This window comes from Arabidopsis lyrata (genome assembly GCF_000004255.2).
Source record: "Arabidopsis lyrata subsp. lyrata unplaced genomic scaffold ARALYscaffold_7, whole genome shotgun sequence".
NCBI classification, from domain to species: domain Eukaryota; kingdom Viridiplantae; phylum Streptophyta; class Magnoliopsida; order Brassicales; family Brassicaceae; genus Arabidopsis; species Arabidopsis lyrata.
The window spans coordinates 23,903,986-23,926,935 of record NW_003302549.1 but is presented as its reverse complement, the minus strand read 5'-3'; the positions used below and the strand labels follow the sequence as shown (position 1 = coordinate 23,926,935).

The following is a 22,950-nucleotide window of genomic DNA, read 5'->3' as shown; positions in this document are numbered from 1 at the left end:
CGTCTGTATTGGATTCCGTCAACCCCGTCCAACACTTTTTCTCACATGATTGCCTTTAATTCATCGTTCACCCGGTCTTCTTCTTGAATAAATCTATTCTTAGCTCAGCCAAATTATTTGGAGTTCCATCATCCAATTTTTCATCATCTTGATCCACATTATCATGTTCCACATGATCCGGATCCACATTTCCAGGTTCCACAACATCTAGATCCACATTATCATGGTCCACATCACCTACCTCAATTCCACGGGTAGCCACATCTTGATTATAAAGCTCTTCAAACCATATTGACTTCTCTTGGTCAATTAAGCGCTTGGTCCAACCATCAGCTATTGGATCATCCACATCATTCCATCCATTATCTACTTCCATGATACGGTCTAGAAGACGTGTCTCACGAGAAGATGGAGGCAAGATACTATGAATCTCCTGTAAAAAATGAAACAAATTATACAAGTTATGAATTCTAAAGCAAGTTATACTAATTTGTACAATTTCAAAACAAGTTATACTAAATAATCTTAGTTGTACCAAGACAGTCATAAATTTCTGTGAAAGAAAAGCCTTTCATTTTGCTGGGTTTATATTTCATCCTGCACATCCGAGGACACTTACGGTGTGCATGTGCATTACTAACATCTTCTCGGAAAGTGTTCTTCAGAACAGAAATTGTCTCAAACGCAAGAAACTGCATAAAACACAAGATAATCAAACCTTAGATGAAGCAAGTTATACTAATATGTACAATTTCAAAACATAATAACCTCCAAAAGAATTATAAACTAGGAAAGACCCATGGTGCGCCCACAACTCCACCAAAGTGGCCCATCAAATGAAAGATGTCTTTCATGTTCTCATCAAACGCTAAGCGACCCCAAGGGAATGTCTTACATACGTCAAGATCATCCACGACTCTAAGAAAGAAAGATTCTACAGAGGGCGCTTGCTTCCCTCCTTTTTTCTTCCCTATGATTATGCTACATAGGAAGAATAGCACAACCATCTTCAAACGGTCTGTCCCAGGATCCTTCATTGATAGTAGCTTCGCTTTGACTTTTGCATATGTTATTGTTGCCCCAACCCCAAAGTGTTTCCCAGCAAACGCTAAACTCTCCAATCCTTCCATGAAAGGTGGATATGTACGACAGTTTAATCCAGACATGAGTGCCATTTCTCTGAGAGAATATCGGATTGGGACCCCATTCACAATGAACCACCATTCTCTTTTTTTCTATAAACACGATATGCGAAGCAAGAGCATCCACATACCCATCAACTTATGATTTGAGTTTTTAGGCATATGGAAGAAATGCTTGAACTGTGGGTGCAAGAGGAACCAATCCAACTCCTCCGCTTCGAGATGAGTCCCTAATAGGCTCAATGTCTCTGCAATATAACACTTCACAGAAATCTTAAATGGTTTTGTCTACTCCTCGGGACAGAAGTACATATTCATAGGTTGCATAACTTCGATTTCCTCCTCGGGTTCCTGTAAAATAGATCAACATACACTAAGTTATACTAAGTTATACTTTTTGATTCAGAAATTATAGATCAAGATACACTAAGTCATACTAAGTTGTACTTTCTGTTTTAGGAAATTTAGATCAAGATACACTAATTTATACTAAGTTGTACTTTATAATTTACGATTTTGAGAACAAGATACACTAATTCATACTTAGTTGTACTTTCTGATTTAGGAAATTTAGATCAATAACTTAGACATACCGTTGAATCCTGAGGATTAGACTTAGTGTTTTGGGATTCACCTCCATGAGTTTCTTCTTCTTCTACGATCTCATATGCTGGATTTGGTTGTTCACGATAGCTTGGGTTCTTTGTACGCACCATTTCGATTCATGTTCTTGCTCAAACCTAACATCAAAAACGATTAACAACTCCAATCGGATTCTAACCTACTCAAATAATAAACAAACTCCAATCGACAACACCAAATCACGGAAGAACTGAATAGCAATTTCGACTTACACGGGAGACACAAGCTCGAGTTATCCACAATTGTACTCTCGAAGAAGAAGATAATGAAATGTGGGAAAAAGGAGTCGATTTGATTTCTGTGTATTAAGGGAAAAAGAGACGAGAGAGATCCAAAATTATGTGGATTTCTGAGTTTGGGTGATAAGGGTGGTTGGATCTGTAGTTTTCAAGTTTTTAAGGGGTATGTATATCTTTAGCCGCATTTTCTATTTAAAAAAAAAATAAAAAAATTTGGCAATTTCGACCCCAATGATTTCCAGTTGATCCGGCGGAGGGGGAATCACGAGCTTCACTTCCAGACACACACACAAGATCTGCATCAGTACCAAATTGACAAATTTAACATAAATTTGAAACCGAATATGCCTTCACGAATACATTGTGAATGTAACCGAGTAAAAGAATTGGGGAAGAAGGTTTTACGAGTACGTTCTCTCAGTCATTAAACAGTTTCATGAATACATTGTGAATGTAGCAGACATTGATGTCGCTATGATTCTGAGTTGGAAGTGTAGCCAAACTTTCTTGAGAGTTGTCCAAATCACAAATCCCTTTGTCTTGGAGACTAATTTGACCTTATTTGATTACCCACATCATCATCATGATGAAGATAATTGAATTCATCTACTGCTTGAATAGATCATCTTCATCATTACAGGTTTGGACAATGCAGTAACTAAAGTAGACAAAACAAGAAACCATATTTTCATGACAAATAGTTTATTTCAAAACAATATTAAAGATCTGAGACAACAGAGGAGACAGACAAGTTACTACTACTAATCGAGGAGAGAACCAACCAAAATCTTAATACTGTTATTAATTAACACTTCCAACAAGTTACTACTATACCAAAAAACCTCCAGAGTCACCTGAAATTAGATAAATGAAACCCTCAAGAGACCATATCAGAGAACTACCATGTCTCAAGGGCAAAGCAGAGGACTCCACGGCACCTGAAAGTCCAAAGACTGATTTTGTCGCCGGCTTTTAAGCCGTTACCCTTGACAACTTCGTTCCAACCCCAATTCAAAGCGTAATTCAAGGTTCCGTGTCCATAGTCCTTCTCCATCACCCATATCTTAAAACGTAAACCCCACTTTTCAGACCTTTGATTCACAAGAATCGTTCCCACACCAATATTCGCGTCTTCTTCGTCTTCGTCTTCGTCTTCGTCTTTCTGTATGGCTCGACACTCTGCAGGCGTCAAGAAGTCGTTTCTGATTAGCTGCTGGAATGGGAGTAAGAGACGGCTCTGGCCCACTTTGACATCACTATTTGTCAGAGCCCTCACAAAGATCAAGCTCGGGTTTTCGGCATCAGCTTTCATATATCTCATCACCTCGAAAACCCACTCAGGCGTCTCTGTAGACCACCTTAGCAAAGGAGCAACCTTTGCTTTCTTGAATTTACCACTCTTCCTCTGTTGCACGACACGCCTCTTGCGGCTTTTGTTCTCCGTTAGGCATGAAGATGGAGAAGAAGAATGGTAATTAGGGTTTGGTAGGTCTCTCGTCTCTGTCTTCTCGGACTTAGGCTCATAACAACGAAGATTCAAGAACGATGAAGAAGCTGAAGCCCCATTGAGATTATGAAAGTTTTGTTGTTGGTGTCTTACAAATTTCTTCAGATTCTTCTCGAAGAGTCTCTTCTCACTCTCTTCGTCCTCTTCCTCTTCTTCTTCACATATAATCTTTGATTTACCTTTCTTTGCACGTTTTTCTTCATCATACACCAAAAGCTTATCAAAACTAGGGTTTTGTGCGTTTTTCGTCTCGTAATCAGTGAGGGTTAGGTTAAGATCGAGAAGCGATGAAGAAGAAGACGTAGAAACCCCATTAGGGTTTTGTTGTGTGTAACTTATCTTTACCAAAGAAGACCTTTTCTTCCTCGGGAAAAGATAGAAGAATCTCTTCTGGCTATCTTCTTCTTCAGAGACAGTCTTATGGCACTTGGATTCTGCAAGAAGACGATGACGTTGTTCTTCTTCCTCAACCATAACTGCCGTATCCACCAGCAAACACAGATCCGACCACATATCCTTCCCTGAATCCGTGAGATGATCATCATGATACATACTCATTGTGATCGAACCAAAACTCAAAGTTCTGAGAATGAAACGTGAGGAGCAAGGAAATTAGAAAGACAGAGAAAAGCTGAGCGCAAATGAGAAAAATATTGCCTTCTCTTGCTTTAAATACTTACCATTAGGGTTTAGGGCTTTTTGTTTTTTCCAATTTTCTTTTGAGTTTAGTGGTTTAATTATTGTGATTAGTAACTAACAATAGCCGTTGTGATCAAGTTTAACATTTCGTTAATTACGATTAAGTCCATGTTTTGGTATTTCCTTTTTCCGAAAGTGAGAACTGGAAAGTTTCGTTTCCTTTTTTCCATGTATTCAATTTTATTATTTGAATTTATTTTTGTTACAAAAAAAGCTTGAGATTTCAACATAATTGCATAAAAATAGTTCATGAAAAAACCAACAAAAACTTATACTAATCAAAATGTGAGAAGAATTCAATATAGTTTTTTCTCATTTTCCTATACCATTAACCAAAGAACTCTCTCGTCGTTTACCAATACATAAACACACACATACAAGTCTCCTTATATAGTTTGATGTCTTGATGATACACTAGATGAGAGAATACACAACATCATCGTACGTTGGGAAGTCCAATGGTCCGTCCCCAATGAGTACCAGAGAAGTCACAATAACCGCGACAAAGATTGTGAAAAGCAGAAACGATTTACACGGGTCAGCGCTGTTTTGTTTCTCTGGTCCTACCGTTACAGTCCCTTCTTGTCTTTCACTTCCTCTTTCAAGTTGGAGCACCGGACAAGTGAAGAATCCGTATACAATTCCGGCTATAAGTGCTCCCAGATTTGTCCTGTGATGAACCATTTGTTAGAAGAAAAACACAGTATCATTGATAAGATGTTCTTGCTTAAGTATAGTCTATGTTGTAGATCTTTGGTCGACTGAATAAAGTAAAAGTTATGAAACCTATCGATTCAGTTTATGATCCATTATCAAACCTAAGAAGTAGTATGTGAAGATGTGTCATGATTCTTTATAATGAACTGAACCTAACAAGAGGCTGCTTACATTAGAATGCTGAACAAGAACCAACTAGCTGAAGAAATCTTGATGGATATTGGAAACTTACCAGTCATCAATTGGACCGAAATGGCTTAATATGAGACCAAATCCTGTCATTATAATGGCCTTCTGAAACAAGTCCTCATATTCGTTGCTTTTGATCATCTCCTTGTTCTGATTTTGGTCGACGAGCCAAGCTCCTATTAATGCAAATGCTGGTCCCTGTACCGACCCATATACACGAAGAAAATTGAGAACGAATGGATGGTGCAATTTGGTAATACCACATGGGAAAAATTAATGAACTTACAGTTCCTCCAACTGTCGGATCTGCTGTATGAAGAAAGCTCATGAAATTACCAGAGACTCCTCCGAGAATGTAAATGAGACAAAACGTGAATAGTCCATAGTCACGGCAGACTTTTGGTCCAAAAGTAAGCAGAGCCCAGGAACTAAGGGCTACATGAGGAATTCCAGAGTGCTACAGATGTAAAATGAAAGTGTTTCAGTGACCAAAAGGGAATATTACATGAAACCAAGTCATCAAGAATGCTAAATTTGACATGCAAAAAGATGCAACGGAATGAGGAACTAAAGCGATATGTACTTATATTTTTGACAATGCTGTTGTCAGGTATTTAAAATCTCCAGCTGTTTGGTCAACTTTGTTTTTGAAACAGTAAAGAATGGGAACACAGACCCAATTTGTTGGTCTTGTACCAGAAACATGGGTGTGACCAGCCTCCACCATTGTCCAGCCAGGATTAGATCATTTATCTTTGCTCCATATAACAACGGGAGTGATAGCAGTCCCATATCGTTATTCCTAACTGGTGCTGCTGCTTCAAACAAGCACACACCGACATTGATGGATGCTAATATGCTCCTGCAATTTTAATGGAGACAAAAACAGATTTTTAAGCATCAATAAGAACCTGCATGGCATTGCATCTAAGACGAACAAGAGGTGAGTAAGAGTCTTTACACAGCATAGAAGTTCAATGTATCTACTGATTGATCATCATCATCAAGCTGCTGGAAAGGACTATTATTGCTTTCAATACCAGTCTTTCTCAATTTGCTTGCTACTGAACCGCCTTCTGATTTTACCACGTCCAAGGTGGACGAGACTAAACCTTTAGATTTTGCATCTGACGAAAAATAAGTTAGCATTAACAAGAGGAAATAGCCGGAAAGATCAAGCAACGAGAGACCAAATTCAAGAATATCGTAATATTATACCTTTTTGGAGTTTGTCAAGATAAACACTCAAAGAATCCAACTCCTTATCCGCATTGAGTTCAGCTTTCCGATCAATATCATCTCCGGTTAAGATAGAAGGCTTCTCATCGTCGTTTCGAAGTTTCCCAAAGTAAGAATCCAACAGTTTAAGTCTCCTTTTGGTAATCTTGTTCTCTGATGACGCCCTAACCAAGCATAACCTTCCTCTCGGTGAACGACAAAACGGTATTGAATTTATACGATCCTTCATCCTACAATCCCTGCCTAGCGTGGTTGCTTCAGCCATTGTTCTATGTATCAGACCATTACTGCTACCACCAGACGAAAAACGTCTTAAACCATTTGAATCAAACAATACTTCTCCTTTACAGGGGACTTCATGGTGAAGAGGAAACAGTGCCATCTTCAGGTCCTGTACATTTCAAGCATCATATCTCTTCATTCACCAAAACCCAAAGAAGACTTAACAAAAACATGTGAATAATTTTGATAAAAACACAAACTTTAGAGATGCACTTAACAAGTTAGGCCTAAGATAATCAAAGAAGCTATTTGGGATTAAACCCATACAGAGATAAGATTCAGGGAAAGCTTAAATTAAGTAATCTCACTGAGGCATTTAATCGAACAACAAAAGGGCATAACTTTTTCAAGAACCTAATAGCGAAACAGGTATAAAAATAAGCTCTTTCAAGTGAGAAATTGTCTCCTCTCTCACCGTTTCCTATTAAGACTTTTCAATTTACGAAGTCGAGAGAGGAGAATCGAAGACGATTAGGAAGAATTAGAATTTGAGAAAGTGATTAGATTTTACCTTTGAACGAAGAACCTGATCCTAATCTTAAAGATTGAAGATTTGTGGTTGCTAGGATTAGGAAGAAATGCGAGTTCGAATAAACGAAGCAGTGTCTTGTGAAAATTACGTTTATTAGGAACACAACCTAAAGCGTATAAAGAAAACAATATTTTATTTAATGGTTCAAATTTCGTCTTTTGGATATTTTCGTTATTTCATTTTTCTGATGAATAACGAAAATGTTTTTCTTTTGAATAGTTTATTTAGAAATCCTACCCAAAAATGACCTTTTTCAATCCAAACAAATTGTAAAATGCGTTTTTATACCTCAACAAATATACAATGCTTTTTTCTACCTCAACGCCAAAATAATTCAAATTTACTATCTAAACTATTAACTTTGAGCGTAAAACTACATTGACCTAAACAAAATTAGTCAATCGTTTGATTTCGCTCACTTAGACAACACATATGGCATAAAAGACTCTTAAGCTCAAAACAAAAATGAACAATATTTCCAACCTCATATTGTATCTATAAAAGCTTCTTTGCTACTTGGTTTAAGATTTTTTTCTAGCCATAATCCAAGCTTTTTGATTCCTACTGGTCTTTAAGCTTTGCTTCACATGTTTGGAAAATCTTGTACGTGTAAATGACTTACTTTCAGCTTTGATTCATCGTTGTGATTCGATTTGTAAACTTCAAATCATGCCCAATTTTGGGAAAGATGAATATAGTTACGATTTTAAGGAAAAAAAAACACATGATTTACTGCGATAGCTAAGTTGAAATCTCTTTTGTATTTATTTTTTTGTTGAGATCTCAACTATATCATGTATTCCAGGAAAACATTTAATCACATCAAGCTAAGTAATCCTAACATCTACATAGTATTCTTTGACATAGTTGGATTCCATTATTTTTGTAGGACAGACTTAAAGTAAATTGTTGTCTAAAGCAAAATTTATTTTTGTCCCATCATTAAACACAAATTCTCTAAGGAGAAAGTGAGAGTGTTAACCACTCAGCCCAGTGGCGGAGCTACTTTGGTGGCAATGGTGTCATTTGACCCCAACAACTTTTGAATTTTAACTTATTTGCTAATAAAAATTAAGAGTAAATTAGAGAATATGATTAAAATTCTTTATATTGACCCCATTAAAATATGTTTAAATTCTTCATTTTCTCATCGTATAATATATTGACCCCATTCAGAGCCGTGCTAACATTAACAGATAGTAGAAGCGAGAAAAACTAGAATGCCCTAATTAATTAAAAAGTTGAGTGTAAATTTTTTTTAAAACAAACTGAGTATATAAAAAAGAGAAACATAAATAATTTTATCTAAGATTTGTCACTAAAATCAACTTGAACCATCGTAAGCCGTGCCTAGAAATAAACCGAACAAATCTCTCATTTTATCCTAATTAATAATTACAGCATTTACAACATTTAATATATATCCTTAATTATACTCCCTCCGTTTCACAAAGAGTGTCATTTTAAGGTTTTAATTTTGTTTCACAAAGAATATCGTTTTATGTTTTCAATGTAGTTTTTAAAATTAATTCTCTTTTTTATCCTTATTATTTGAGCTTATTAATTATAGAGAGAGTATTATCTAGTGTATTAATAAGGGGTAAAAATGACATTTGTTTAGTTTTCTTAATTTGTGTGAAAATGGTAGAATGACACTCTTTGTGAAGCAGAGGAAGTATTTAGAAGCAATTGATGCCCTTAAAACCTTCAAAGTAGATAAAATATTATGCCCTTAATTTGTTTTTAAAAAATGGATGTCATAGGCCAATGTTTCAAATTCTTGCACTATGGCATGGCTCTGACCCCATTAGAAATTGATTCTAGATCCGCCACTGACTCAACCACAATAACTTTCTACAAGATTATGCTCCTAAATTATTTTATAGATACCTGCTATCTAAAGTCTTTGCTTTACGGGCTTTAGTCTTCGATGAGATCTATCTCCTTATATATTATGATGCTGATTGAGCTAGAGATCGTGATGACTATATATCCACAGATGAATACATTGTTTAAATTTGGCAAACAACCAATATCTTGGTGTTCACATAAACATAAGGCCGAAGACACGTTCGTTGTTGGAGGCCGAATACCGTTTGGTGGCAAGCAATCACAACCGCTGAGCTCAAATGACTACTGTTTCTTACAAAGAAGCTCTACATTATTTTTTCTGCTACTTCGACTATATATTGTGATAACATTAGAGCTATTCATCTTTGTGCCAATCCCATTTTCAATTCTCTGATGAAGCTTGACTACATTTTGTTTAAGGCTTCATTTTTGGATTTGGTTAACAAAACCTATTAAAAGTTAATTTACATAATCTTGTTGAATTTTTTTTTTTTTTTTCATTTTCCAATTCTATTTGTCCAATTATCCCACAAACCTCAGTTTTGATATCTTCGTCAACCATCTACCAAATGCCACGTGGACGCTCCATTTCATTTTCTATCCGGATTCGCGGTGGATTCTCGGTTCATTTCAGCATTTGGTTTAATCCAATTAATCGTTAACCGGTTTGTACCGAAACTACTCGAACCAGAAAGATTGGTAGAGAGAAAGCCACGTAAGATTATCTCTAATGGCAAATTAACCAAAAACGATAACTGAAGAAACCAAAGAGAGAGAGAGAGAAACGACGATGAGAGCTCTAACATGGACGGCAATGTCACCGACGTCAATGGTGGTGTCACAAACAGCGACTTCTACGGTTAACTTCCGACGTATCAGCCTCCGGAGAGATCGCGTCTGTGTTAGAGCCACTGCGTCGTCGGGGACGGCGGTTTCAGGTGGAGGAGTAGTAGAGGCGGTAGAATTGGTAGAGATAGGAGAAAGAAGCAAGAAATGGAAGTGGAAAGGAGAATATTCTGTTAATTACTTTGTCAAAGATTCGCCGGAGGAAGTAACTCCGGCGAGTCAAACTGTTCTTTTGGTTCATGGCTTTGGTGCTTCAATTCCTCACTGGCGAAGGTATCAATATTTGGAAGAAGTGTTTAAAATGATGCTTTGATTCATTTGGTTAGGGTTTTTACTTAGTATTAGTGGAAATGTGTGTTCGAATTGTGAACTTATGAGTTTGACTTGTATGATTACTTAAGTATCAAGAACTTGTTGTATGTGGAAGATTTTGTGTATATGCATTGCTTTAATTACAAGAACAAACTAAACTTGTTTTTCAGGAACATAAATGCTCTGTCCAAAAACCATACAGTGTATGCGATTGATCTTCTCGGATTCGGTGCTTCGGATAAACCTCCTGGTTTTAGCTATACCATGGAGTCATGGGCTGAAGTATAACCATTTTTGAAATACTGTGGCAATTTCTGTTTGAAGAAGTGTTTTGGTTTGGTTTGATTTGATTTATTTTGTTGCAGTTGATACTCAACTTCTTAGAGGAAGTGGTTCAGAAACCGACGATTTTGATTGGAAACTCTGTTGGAAGCCTTGCTTGTGTCATTGCTGCTGCTTCAGGTCTTAGCCCTTTCACTACTTGATTTTGTTTCTATGTCGAATGATATGAACTTAAAAGTACAAGAGCTTGCTTGAGCTAAAGGTATCATAAGTATGAATCTTAGGTACTATGTTTCTCATATTTTGAATAAAAAAACAGAATCACAACGAGATCTGGTCAAAGGTCTTGTTCTATTGAACTGTGCTGGTGGTATGAACAACAAAGCGGTGTTTGACGACTGGAGAATCAAGCTGCTGATGCCTTTACTCTTGCTTATCGACTTTTTACTCAAGCAAAGAGGTATTGCTTCTGCACTCTTTAACCGCGTTAAAGACAGGTAATTACCCGTTTTTTTCTTAACTTTGAAAGGATTTAGTCGAGAGCTCTAACGCATTGATGAATATACGAAATGCAGGGAAAATCTCAAGAACATCTTGACAAATGTTTACGGGAACAAGGACAATGTAGATGATACCCTTGTAGAGGTATTGTCCTATTACTCACTCTCAATGACAAAGAACCAATGAAAGTTTTGTTCACTTTTTATGTGAAAATGTTATTTCAGATCATTGCTGGACCAGCAAATTCCGAAGGCGCGCTAGATGCATTTGTTTCAATCTTAACGGGTCCACCTGGACCAAACCCGATTAAGCTGATACCGGAAATAACCAAACCGGTTCTTGTTTTATGGGGAGACCAAGATGGACTAACCCCTCTCGACGGTCCAGTAGGTAAGTACTTCACTTCCCTTCCCTTCCGGATCAGTTACCTAACTTCAACCTCTATGTTCTACAAGGCGTTGGACATTGCCCACAAGATGATCGCCCGGATCTTGTTCATGAGCGTCTCCTTCCATGGCTGGCTCAACTTTCTTCCACCTAGTTCCGATTTGTTTTGCCGTGTACACTTGTTTATAAATGTATAACAAATCTATCTTTCTGGAAAAAGACAGCTTCCAAATGGTATTTGACTCGCTGTAGAGCACATAGATTTTGACACATTCGAAGTCGAAGAGGTTGTAAGTTGGTAAAGGAGTTTGTTTATGGAGTGTTAACTAAACAAAATCTATTAACAGAAGCATAAAATCTAATCAAGTAAGTAATAAACAGAAAATGTCATGTTTTGTAACTGAAATATCAATATATATGAAGTCAAGGTCAGAAACCAATATTTCCTAAGGTAAAAGATAGGGTTTATTTGGTCAAAGCTTAATGCCATTGAGATGAAATATAGATGAGAACGTGATATTGTATATTGGTACGTTCAGTGGCGGAGCTAGAATTTAAATTTACCGGGGTCAAAATATAAAAAATATTTTAATAAAGTGTGGTTGTTTTTTTTCTTCAAATTATATTGCATATAGCTTATGTTTTTTTATTACATTTACAAAAATGAAATTCTGATATTTATAAAAACATTTGGTTTGTCTAAAACATGATAATAAAATTAAAAACAAAGAAACTTATATATAACAATTAGTGGTTATAGTCTATATCATTTTATAATATTAAAAAAGTTATGGTTTAAGGGGTCAAAAGAGTAGTTTTCATATTGGGCACTGGGATCAATTTATAGGAATTTAATCAAATATCTATGTATTTGTTTAAATATGCCATAATATTAGTTTGATTTTGAAAATTCACCGGGGTCAGTTGACCCCATGTTTCTATGCTACCTCCGCCACTGGGTACGTTCCGCGTTCGTATATATGTTTATAGACTGGGAGATAAATGGTAATCTTTTTTGGTAAAACAATCGTTATAAACTTATAAATGTAGAAAGTGACTAGTTTGGTTGATGAATGATTGATGGTCCTATACAACTAATACTTCTGTTGGTAGGTAAAAGACACTTTATGAGCTGCCAGAAGCTATATTTTTGGCCACAAAATCTGCTATTTGTTTGGTTGTTGAGTCTTTAAAAGGACATTCATGCTACAATATCATCAACATAGTGAAGAGTATCGGTATCTTTAATTTTGATTATTTGATGATAGTTTGTTGAGTTTGGTTTCATGAATTTGAAAAAACAACGATAGGAAGAAGAAGAAGAACAACAAAAAAAAAAAAAAAAAAAAGAAGAAGAAGAAGAAGAAAAAAAAAGAAGACATTTTAGAGAAGAAAATGTTCACATTAAAATAAATGAGCTAGAGATAGAGTCAAAGGCAGTCAAATTCTTGCCTCCTCAATGTTTTGGCTATAAAAGTCATGCCATCCTTCTAAATCCTTCTATTTTTGTGCTAAGGAATACCAAAATTAAAAAAAAATATCTCATTTTATTTAGTTATAATAACTTTTTCATAAGTATTTTTGTTATTAAAAAATTATTTTCTTTATCAAAAATTGTGAGAAATTTTAACTTGTTTAGGTAGCAAGCAATAGAGAATGAAATTCAAACTGTATATATAAAATTGAATATTGATAATCAGTGAGAGTGAATAATAATAAGGAAAAATTAGAAATAAAGGACAAATAATTAAACTATTGTCCATCTATGCATTTTATATTCATGATTTGTCATATATACTTTAATATTGGTCATATATGATTTCATATAACTAAAATCCCAATATGCCCCCAGTCTTTTAAAATCTTACTAAACTATTAAAAAAATTCAAAATTAAATTGATTTCTTTCTAAAAACAATTTGGAAAAAATATTGGACAAAATCAACATTTAATTACATTCCATTATTTGTTTTGCCGTAGATAATTTCATATCTTCTTCTTCTTTGATTCTCTTGCTCATCAAAGTTAAGCTTTCGTTCTCTCTAATAACGCCATATTAAATAATTTTTTTTTCTTCTTCTTCTTCAATCTCTCTCTCTATCTCACTCCCTTGATTTCAAATTCTTTATGGAGCGCAACTATAATTTTCCGGATTTTGAAACAAGAAATTAAGCGTAATCTATAGGAAAAAGTGTTAAGTATAAAGAAAAATTCTAATTTGTGTTATAATTTATTCACTTAGGTATAAAGAATTTTAAAGTATTCAAAATTCAACTAATTTTTCGGGTTTTGAGACAAAAAAATTATGCGTAATCTATAGGAAAAAGTGTGAAGTACAAAGAAAAATTCTAATTTGTGTTATAATTTATTCACTTAGGTATAAAGAATTTTAAAGTATTCATAATTCAACTTCTGTAATTTGCAAATGTAATCAAATTCACTATATTCAATTTCCATATTTTAAGATTTTTTTTTTAAAAAATCTAAATTAGATAGAATGTACTTTCTAATTTTTATAGAATAAAAAAAAATCTTAAGAATATGTTTTCTAACATTCTTAGAACATGAGTAAATGTTAGAAAAAATATTCTAATTTTTGTAGAACAAAGAACAAAGTATAGAATATGTATTCTAAAAGTCGTAGAAACTAGTATTCTAAATACCGTAGAACAGAAATGACTTCTAAATTTTGTAAAACATGTAGAGTGTGTAGAATACATAATCTAAATTTTGTAGAACATGTAGATTGTATAGAATATACATTCTAATTTCAGAAAGACATATTCTAAACTTTATAGATCAAATTTTATTTATCTAAAACGAAAACAAAACAATATATTTTTGACATTTTATATATCTTCGTGTCTTCTTTATCATTTTAATACATATTTTTCTTAATTATTTTTGAAACAATTGGTTCAATCTTATGCAAATGATAGTTTAGGAATAGTTAATATTTGTTCATAGAATTCATATATGGACAAATACTTAAATATTTATTCTTTATTTCCAATTTTCCTTAATAATAAACCATGGTTTATTTTTTCAAGTTTTCTTCAAAAATTGATGCCAAAAAAAAAAAGATTTAAATGGAGTGGTCCAATAAAAATAAATAAAAAGAAGAGAAAACAAAATTGTATTAAAATGGTTAGATGTCGTTGGGTGCCGGGAAGTCTTCCTTGGAATCTATTACTATTTAAATGCTTCACCGATCTCTCATCACTCTCTATAGTCTTCTAAGCTTTAAACTATATTATCTTTGATAAAATCCCTAATTCATATCTTTGATAACAAAGAAATGGTCTCTCAATTGCTTTTGCCTCCAAACCATTTCACCAAATCAGTCTCAGCTAAAGTTTTCTTCACTGGTAATTAAGTTCACTTTTGATCTCTTGATTCTTTTGTCAAACATTTATTATTTTTGTTTTTCTTGGTTTTGATTGCTGTTGAAACTCAAGCTTCAAAGTTTTAATATCTGATGTGTTGACATTTATTTTGATTTGATTAGGTGATTATCAAGGATTTAGTGACTTAACCCTGAGAAGAAAATCTAATCAAGCACAAAGGGTTTCAAATAATGGATTTAGCTTAAGAGCAAAAGCAGATTTGAGATTTACTAACAACAAATCATTGGTTGAAATTCCAAAACAATGGTACAATCTTGTTGCTGATCTTTCAGTCAAGCCACCTCCACCGTTGCATCCAAAGACTTTCCAACCGATAAAACCCGAAGATTTGTCTCATCTTTTCCCCAATGAGTTGATTAAACAAGAAGCAACACAAAAGAGGTTTATTGATATCCCTGAGGAAGTTCTTGAAATCTACAAGCTTTGGCGTCCAACTCCTCTAATCAGGTTCTTGATTTTTTTTTCTTCTTCTTTTTATGTTTATGATATCCACTAGAATGTGATGGATAAATAAATTAGATTAGTACAAGGTGTTTAGCTGAAGTATCATCACTCTTAGTCTTAGTTCAGCCAAATTTCTTATCAGATTATTTTTTGTTCTTGCTTTGATTATAGAGCAAAGAGATTAGAGAAGCTTCTTCAAACACCGGCAAGGATTTACTTCAAGTATGAAGGTGGTAGCCCAGCTGGTTCACACAAACCCAACACAGCGGTTCCGCAAGCTTATTACAATGCGAAAGAAGGTGTCAAGAACGTTGTGACGGAAACCGGCGCTGGCCAATGGGGCAGTTCTTTAGCCTTTGCTTCTAGTCTATTTGGCCTTGATTGTGAAGTAAGCATAAATATTTAAAACTTTTGCTGTGATATCTTGAAAATGTAATCTTTGTTGATGAGTACAATTTCTTCTTTTATGCTGTTCCAACATTATATATAGGTATGGCAAGTAGCCAACTCGTACCATACAAAGCCATATCGTCGGTTAATGATGCAAACTTGGGGTGCAAAGGTTCATCCATCGCCATCGGATCTCACTGAGGCAGGTAGAAGAATCCTCGAATCCGATCCATCAAGTCCGGGAAGTTTAGGCATTGCGATTTCAGAAGCTGTTGAAGTTGCAGCGAGAAACGAGGATACAAAATACTGCCTAGGGAGTGTATTGAACCATGTGTTGTTACATCAGACAATTATTGGAGAAGAATGCATTCAACAAATGGAGAATTTTGGCGAAACACCTGATTTGATCATAGGGTGTACTGGTGGAGGATCAAATTTTGCTGGTTTGAGTTTTCCTTTTATTCGAGAGAAACTCAAAGGAAATATAAACCCTGTTATAAGAGCGGTTGAGCCCTCCGCTTGTCCTTCCTTGACCAAAGGGGTTTACGCGTATGATTTTGGCGATACAGCTGGATTGACTCCTTTGATGAAGATGCATACTTTAGGACATGACTTCATTCCTGATCCTATCCATGCCGGTAATAAGTTAAGCTTTAAACCAAAGATCTTAAACACACTATATTTGAAGGCTTTTCTGTCTCTGGATTCTTGATTTCTTGATTTTTTAGATAGAATAATCTTTTTATTTTTCTTCATTCTTTTGTTTTGTCCACGCCGGTTATTAGTAAGTTTTAAATCCAATATCTTCTTGAACACACTATACACCTAATGCTTCTTGATTATCATTTTTTGTTTTCTTGATTTCTTGAGTTCTTGGATTTTTGGTTCTTGATTCTTGATTCTTGATAATTACTGAAATCTTGGTTTTCTTGTTGGCTAAATTTGTTGTGTTGTCTATGGTTGTTGACAGGTGGATTACGGTACCATGGGATGGCACCCTTGATCTCACATGTTTATGAACAAGGATTCATGGAAGCAATTTCAATTCCTCAAATCGAGTGTTTCCAAGGTGGTTCTTCGCCTAATCGCAATTCCTCAAATCTCAATACCTCAATTATCTTTATTAACTTATAACATTTTATATTTGCATTGGACTGTAATACAAACTTTCATGTTTAATTTTCTTGCAGGTGCTATTCAGTTTGCAAGAACAGAAGGGATAATACCCGCACCAGAACCGACTCACGCCATTGCTGCAACCATAAGAGAAGCTCTCCGATGCAGAGAGACAGGAGAAGCAAAAGTGATACTAATGGCTATGTGTGGACATGGCCACTTCGACCTTGCCTCTTACGACAAGTATTTAAAAGGCGAGTTGATAGATTTATCATTCAGCGAAGAGAAGATACGAGAGTCTTTGTCCAAGGTTCCTCATGTTGTTTAAGCTCGAGTGGCTCCATAACCACGGGAAACCAATGTTCCATGTTCCAAACTAGACGTGTGATAGAAGCTAGGTTTATTCCTAGCTTTTGAAATAAAGAGAGAGGGAGGGAGGATAACTTCAATAATGGACAAAATCTCTTCAAAATAAAAATAAAAGGCATTTACAAAAACACCACATTTTGGGCTTAGGTCTCTATATTTTTCACTAGAGTCTTTGACTCTATATATGGATGGAGCTTTTGGCCGGAGAAATCTTTGCAAGATATGAAGTTCGATGATAAGTCGATGATGAACCCTTAATTCTTCCAAAGCAGCCATATATCGTTGGAGTGAAAAAAAAAAAGATTGAACGTTATGGGAATGTTACTAAATCTATACTAGCAGAAGATAAGTTAGAACTTAAAAAGTTCTTAGATTCCTCGTGTCCTAACAAGAGACAATAACATTCAAAACAAATAACAAAGACACAATAGTAAGTTTATACGGCCAAGTTCTTCATTCATTTTATGCCCACATGATATGAGCCAATCACACCTAGTCTCAACTCTCAAGTATATATGCAAAGTTTATTTCATCCATAAAACATATAGAATATATTTTTTTTGCTAAAGTGCAAATATCATATAGATGAAGAGTAGGTTTTTCAACCTATACATTGTTTTCTTGGCAAAAAATAAACAAGAGAACAATAAAATTAGAATTACAAAGAGAAAGTCTCAATGCAACATATAGAATATATACTTTGAGATAAAATCCTATTTAGCAAAAGATCTAGACATTTAAATTCTTTCCAAAGCATATCAACATCTGCTACACCAAAATATCAGTGGCCTACGAATGAGCGAAATACTCTACCTCGCAAAAAAAATTCATTGTGAAAAGGTTCTACAAGATATTTGACTTTTACATTACTTATCAGAGAAGTTCTGATTATAGTAGCTAAACCGATTTCATAAGGTCGTAAGCAACTCTATATATTACGAAGGTGGCACTAAATTAATTATATGCGAACTAAGCATTTTGCATTTGCGTGAAACCTAGCTAACATTGCGCATTTTAATCTTCTTTTAAACTCAGGCTCCGAATAGAGACGAAGCTGCTCGGTGAGGTGCAGTTCCAATATATAGTAACAAAAATATTTCTATGTATATATTTTCGTTACTATTAAAATCGTACTGTATATTATCCGTAGTTGAATTGTACTTCTCTTTTGTCAAATGCAATTTTGATGCAGGTTTTGATATTGGAACTTCTAAGGGTATTGGTGGCTGGATCATTCGTGATCATCAAGGGACGGCTAAAGCATGGGGATCATCAATTCTACCTTCTGTATCTACACCTCTAGAGGCGGAAACAAAGGCTTTACTTGTGGCTATCCAACAAACTTGGATAGAAGGATATAGGAAGATACTGTTCGAAGGCGACTGCGAGATATTTATCAAAACATTAAACGGTTTATCTCAACATCATGAAATCACAAATCTGCTTCATGACATCGATTTTTGGACTTCAAAGTTTTCCTCTGTTAATTTTTCTTTCATAAGACGTCAGTGTAACAGCGCTGCCCATTTAGCATCTTATGTTTGTAATAATGTATAATGTCTTATTCAAGTTCGACTAATCAGCCCATTGGACTCCAAAAACTCCTTTGTAATGATTCAAATTCATGAATGAAATCTCTGTTGCAGCAAAAAAAAAAAAAAGAATTGCACTTCTCTATCGAAACTTCAGTGTTTTCCCACACTACTACAAAACCTTAATAGCCGTGTACACGTCGGTAATTAGTCAAGTAATTACTCCAATATCCAATAATTAAAAAGAGCAAATTTAGGGAGCAAACATGCGCACAAACTTTCAAACATCACCATGATTAGAGTGCACATGTACACCAAATACACATTTTCTTCTTGTTAATTTACTAATTTACCATAAAACACTTTTTTCTCTCTGTTATTATTCCTTTTCCACCCATACCTACTTTTTTAAATTTCCAATTTTAAAATTATTCCTCGTGAAAATAGTAAATTCCTTTACACAATAAAGTTTTCTTGAAAAATACAACGTACAAAAGAAATATAAACCACGTGGCATTTTATGTGGTTATGATGTGAGAATAATTTGTGATTTAATCGAGATTTGTGAAAAAAGAAACTCAAGTCAATGAAGAAAAAGACTAAAAAATGGCTATGATAAAGAAACAACAACACTCGAAAAAAAAGCTCTTCTCTTTCTTCCGCACATGTCTGACTCTCTCATAAACGTAAATCTCTCTGTCAAATATCTCTGACCAGAGAGACAGAGTTGCCTCCACGTTTGTCCAGACAAGACTCACGCTCTTCCCTTTCACCACATTCCCTTCTTCCATTTCTCAATCTCACTTAAGCTTCTCGATTCTTCTTCCTCCAATTTCGAATCTTCCAAGTGAAAAAAGCTCTAAAGTTTGGAACTTTCTACAGTTTCTTCATCTGGGCCTGCTCTGAATTTCGTTTGTAGCTTAATCTGAGCTTAAAGCTCGAGTTTTTACTTCTGGGTATTGAAATTCTAGGGCTAGTGATTGAAGATTTTGGGAACTTAGGTTGATTTAGTAGGTTTGACTTTAGGTTGCGGAATTTAGGTTGATTTTGATCTGATTTGTGGAATTAGGGTTTGTTTGTTCATAAAGCTTCAATTTTTGGCGTTTTTCTTTGTTGAAATGGATCGATAACGAAGGTGTTAGAAGAAAGTTTGTTGCTTTAGATTCGTATTCGATAAAGAAATGAGTTTGGTTCCTCCTTTACCGATTTTATCGCCACCGTCGTCAAATTCTTCAACTACCGCACCTCCTCCGTTACCGTCTCAGCCTACCACTCCATCTGCTCCACCTCCGGTTACACCACCTCCTTCTCCGCCGCAATCTCCCCCGCCGGTAGTATCATCATCACCACCACCACCACCGGTTGTTTCGTCACCTCCACCGTCTTCTTCTCCACCACCGTCACCTCCCGTTGTCACTTCACCTCCTCCCACCGTTGCTTCTTCCCCTCCACCTCCTGTGGTGATTGCTTCTCCTCCTCCCTCAACTCCGGCGACAACACCACCAGCTCCTCCGCAAACTGTCTCACCTCCACCACCTCCTGATGCTTCTCCCTCACCTCCTGCACCAACAACAACAAATCCTCCGCCTAAACCTTCTCCTTCGCCGCCGGGAGAAACGCCTTCACCGCCTAAACCTTCTCCATCAACTCCAACAACAACCACATCTCCTCCTCCTCCTCCAGCTATCTCTGCTTCTCCTCCGTCTTCAAATCCAACTGATCCTTCTACTTTAGCTCCTCCTCCAACTCCATTACCTGTTCTTCCCAGAGAGAAACCAATTGCTAAACCAACTGGACCATCTTCAAACAATGGAAACAACACTATGCAGTCTGATTCATCAGGTAAGAGCGGAGTTGGTACTGGAGGTATTGTAGCTATTGGAGCGATAGTCGGATTGGTTTTTCTTAGCCTTTTTGTGTTGGGTGTGTGGTTCACTCGGAAACGAAAGCGAAAGGACCCTGGAACCTTTGTTGGATACACTATGCCTCCTTCCGCTTATTCATCTCCTCAAGGCTCAGGTAATATAACATATAAGAACACATCTTAGGTTCTAAAAAGGCATTTTGTAGTTGGATAATCTAAGATCCTTCTGCATTTAGGGTGCGGTTAGAAACCCTAGTCGGTTTGTTCATTAACGACTCGAGAACTGTTGAGAGAACTGTGTACTGAGTGTTGTGAGTAGTATGGTTAGTTTTAGAAACTTAATGAGTATGGAACACTCACTAAGTTTTGGACAGTGTACTTTTTTGTTAACCCATTATTGAGTTGTTTATTAACGGAAAACTCGTATTGACAGATGTAGTGCTCTTCAACTCGCATTCTTCAGCTCCTCCTAAGATGAGAAGCCATTCTGGTAGCGATTACATGTATGCGTCATCTGATTCAGGCATGGTTAGCAACCAAAGATCTTGGTTTTCATATGATGAATTATCTCAAGTTACAAGTGGGTTCTCCGAGAAGAATCTTCTCGGTGAAGGAGGGTTTGGCTGTGTATACAAAGGCATTCTTGCAGACGGAAGGGAAGTGGCAGTTAAACAGTTGAAGATTGGTGGAAGTCAAGGAGAGAGAGAGTTCAAAGCAGAGGTTGAAATCATTTCTCGGGTTCATCACCGTCATTTGGTTACATTAGTCGGTTATTGCATCTCGGAGCAACATAGGTTGCTAGTATATGATTATGTACCCAACAACACTCTCCATTATCATCTCCATGGTACATGCCTAATCTTCTTAAACCATAAACTTATCTGTTTATAACTACATAAACTTCAATGCCTGTATCTTCGCAGCTCCAGGAAGACCAGTAATGACTTGGGAAACTCGGGTAAGGGTTGCTGCTGGTGCAGCTCGTGGAATCGCCTACTTACATGAAGACTGTAAGTCTTTCCGCTGCTTTTTGATTTTTGTAATGATCTTTAATTTTTCTTATTTTTGTTTCCTCCTTTTGTTCTGCTTCTCTCTTTGGCAGGTCATCCCCGCATTATTCACCGTGACATTAAATCATCCAACATACTTTTAGATAACAGCTTTGAAGCCTTGGTAACATCATATTAGCTTTTATTCTAGTCATTAAACGGTCTTTGTTTCACCACGCTGAATTCTTAAGAAAGTATTTCCACAGGTTGCAGATTTTGGGCTTGCGAAAATAGCACAAGAACTGGATTTAAACACACACGTCTCAACACGCGTAATGGGAACCTTTGGGTGTGTGTGTATGCATTATTTATTAGAACGTTCTTTGTGTGAAAGTCAACTACTCACAGAAGAACTAACCGATATTAACTGTCAAATTTTCTTAGGTACATGGCTCCTGAATATGCAACAAGTGGAAAGCTGTCTGAAAAAGCGGATGTTTATTCGTATGGGGTAATACTGTTGGAGCTTATAACTGGCCGCAAACCTGTAGATACGTCTCAACCACTTGGTGATGAGAGCCTTGTTGAATGGGTAAGTACTACTAAGTAGAGTTAAAATTAAACTATTGCGTTTGATCCTAATGGTTCAATCAATTGGTTAAATAAAATGCATGTCTTGTATTATTTTGGGATATATTTTGAATGCTAGTTTAATTTACCCGAATTGCACGTACCCTCTTGCCGGCTATTACCCTATCCGAGACCCGAAATGCACAAGTCTGATTGAAATCGCAATTTTGAGGCAAAGTTGGAGTATATCTACTTGATCTTAAATTTACGTTAGCGTGATTTGTTGGTGCTTAAATTGCAGAACAGCTCTTGTTTTTACCATATTTCTTTAACTTCCATGATTCAATAAGTGTCCTCTAACCCGCTCTGGTTCAAAAACATTTTTCAGGCAAGACCCTTGCTGAGTCAAGCAATCGAAAACGAAGAATTTGAAGAGCTAGTAGATCCGAGGCTAGGGAACAACTTCATCCCGGGAGAGATGTTCAGAATGGTAGAAGCTGCAGCTGCATGCGTCCGACACTCAGCTGCAAAACGACCAAAGATGAGCCAAGTGGTGAGAGCTTTGGACACACTGGAAGAAGCAACGGACATAACCAACGGAATGAGACCAGGACAGAGCCAAGTGTTTGACTCGAGACAACAATCTGCTCAGATAAGAATGTTTCAGAGAATGGCTTTTGGAAGTCAAGATTATAGTTCTGACTTCTTTGATCGCTCACAGTCACATAGTAGCTGGGGAAGTCGTGACCAGTCCAGATTTGTACCTTAGTAGGTTTTATTGTTTTTGCTACTTTCTTCTTTCCCCTTAAACATGTCTTCGATCTTGTATATTCTTTTGCATGATATAATGTATTTTTTAAAATATACATACATACACATAAATTTGATAGTCTTTTAAAGAAA

At 35.9% G+C, this 22,950-nt stretch overlaps 5 protein-coding genes and 1 long non-coding RNA gene across 7 annotated transcripts; 3 read left to right on the top strand and 3 right to left on the bottom strand.

Moving 5' to 3' along the window:
* Positions 1 to 240: 240 nt before the first annotated feature.
* On the bottom strand, positions 241 to 2,504 carry LOC110226734. Its single transcript, XR_002330656.1, has 3 exons — positions 1,997 to 2,504; positions 1,736 to 1,882; positions 241 to 1,493 (listed from the first exon to the last, which is right to left on the bottom strand). It is a non-coding gene; the product is annotated as an uncharacterized LOC110226734 (long non-coding RNA).
* A 120-nt stretch (positions 2,505 to 2,624) lies between these two features.
* On the bottom strand, positions 2,625 to 4,334 carry LOC9304841 (B3 domain-containing protein At5g38490). The gene has a single exon (XM_002868723.2). It carries the CDS (start codon positions 4,086 to 4,088, stop codon positions 2,922 to 2,924), a length of 1,167 nt encoding a protein of 388 aa, XP_002868769.1. The 5' UTR covers positions 4,089 to 4,334; the 3' UTR covers positions 2,625 to 2,921.
* A 138-nt stretch (positions 4,335 to 4,472) lies between these two features.
* Positions 4,473 to 7,357, bottom strand: LOC9306908 (RHOMBOID-like protein 9, chloroplastic). 2 transcript variants are annotated; one of them, XM_021019142.1, is made up of 7 exons: positions 7,168 to 7,357; positions 6,354 to 6,765; positions 6,097 to 6,262; positions 5,832 to 5,997; positions 5,422 to 5,592; positions 5,179 to 5,333; positions 4,473 to 4,899 (listed from the first exon to the last, which is right to left on the bottom strand). In XM_021019142.1, exons 2-7 carry the CDS (start codon positions 6,754 to 6,756, stop codon positions 4,644 to 4,646), a joined length of 1,317 nt encoding a protein of 438 aa, XP_020874801.1. In that variant the 5' UTR covers positions 6,757 to 6,765; positions 7,168 to 7,357; the 3' UTR covers positions 4,473 to 4,643. The 2 variants fall into 2 exon arrangements, with proteins under 2 accessions (XP_020874801.1, XP_020874802.1); XM_021019143.1 differs by having other exon boundaries at positions 7,072 to 7,266.
* Positions 7,358 to 9,773: 2,416 nt separating this feature from the next.
* On the top strand, positions 9,774 to 11,698 carry LOC9306907 (pheophytinase, chloroplastic). The gene is given in 7 exon segments (XM_021019454.1): positions 9,774 to 10,158; positions 10,368 to 10,479; positions 10,563 to 10,659; positions 10,799 to 10,976; positions 11,055 to 11,124; positions 11,205 to 11,387; positions 11,390 to 11,698. Coding segments are annotated over 7 exon segments (1,101 nt in total). The 5' UTR covers positions 9,774 to 9,829; the 3' UTR covers positions 11,522 to 11,698.
* A 2,839-nt stretch (positions 11,699 to 14,537) lies between these two features.
* LOC9306906 (tryptophan synthase beta chain 2) lies at positions 14,538 to 17,353 on the top strand. The gene is made up of 6 exons (XM_021019788.1): positions 14,538 to 14,734; positions 14,875 to 15,220; positions 15,389 to 15,605; positions 15,708 to 16,245; positions 16,578 to 16,676; positions 16,798 to 17,353. Exons 1-6 carry the CDS (start codon positions 14,665 to 14,667, stop codon positions 17,049 to 17,051), a joined length of 1,524 nt encoding a protein of 507 aa, XP_020875447.1. The 5' UTR covers positions 14,538 to 14,664; the 3' UTR covers positions 17,052 to 17,353.
* A 1,842-nt stretch (positions 17,354 to 19,195) lies between these two features.
* Positions 19,196 to 22,936, top strand: LOC9304840 (proline-rich receptor-like protein kinase PERK8). Its single transcript, XM_021017521.1, has 7 exons — positions 19,196 to 20,643; positions 20,922 to 21,335; positions 21,412 to 21,498; positions 21,591 to 21,661; positions 21,744 to 21,826; positions 21,922 to 22,069; positions 22,436 to 22,936. The coding sequence occupies exons 1-7, from the start codon at positions 19,806 to 19,808 to the stop codon at positions 22,814 to 22,816; spliced, it is 2,022 nt and encodes a 673-aa protein (XP_020873180.1). The 5' UTR covers positions 19,196 to 19,805; the 3' UTR covers positions 22,817 to 22,936.
* Positions 22,937 to 22,950: the final 14 nt, after the last annotated feature.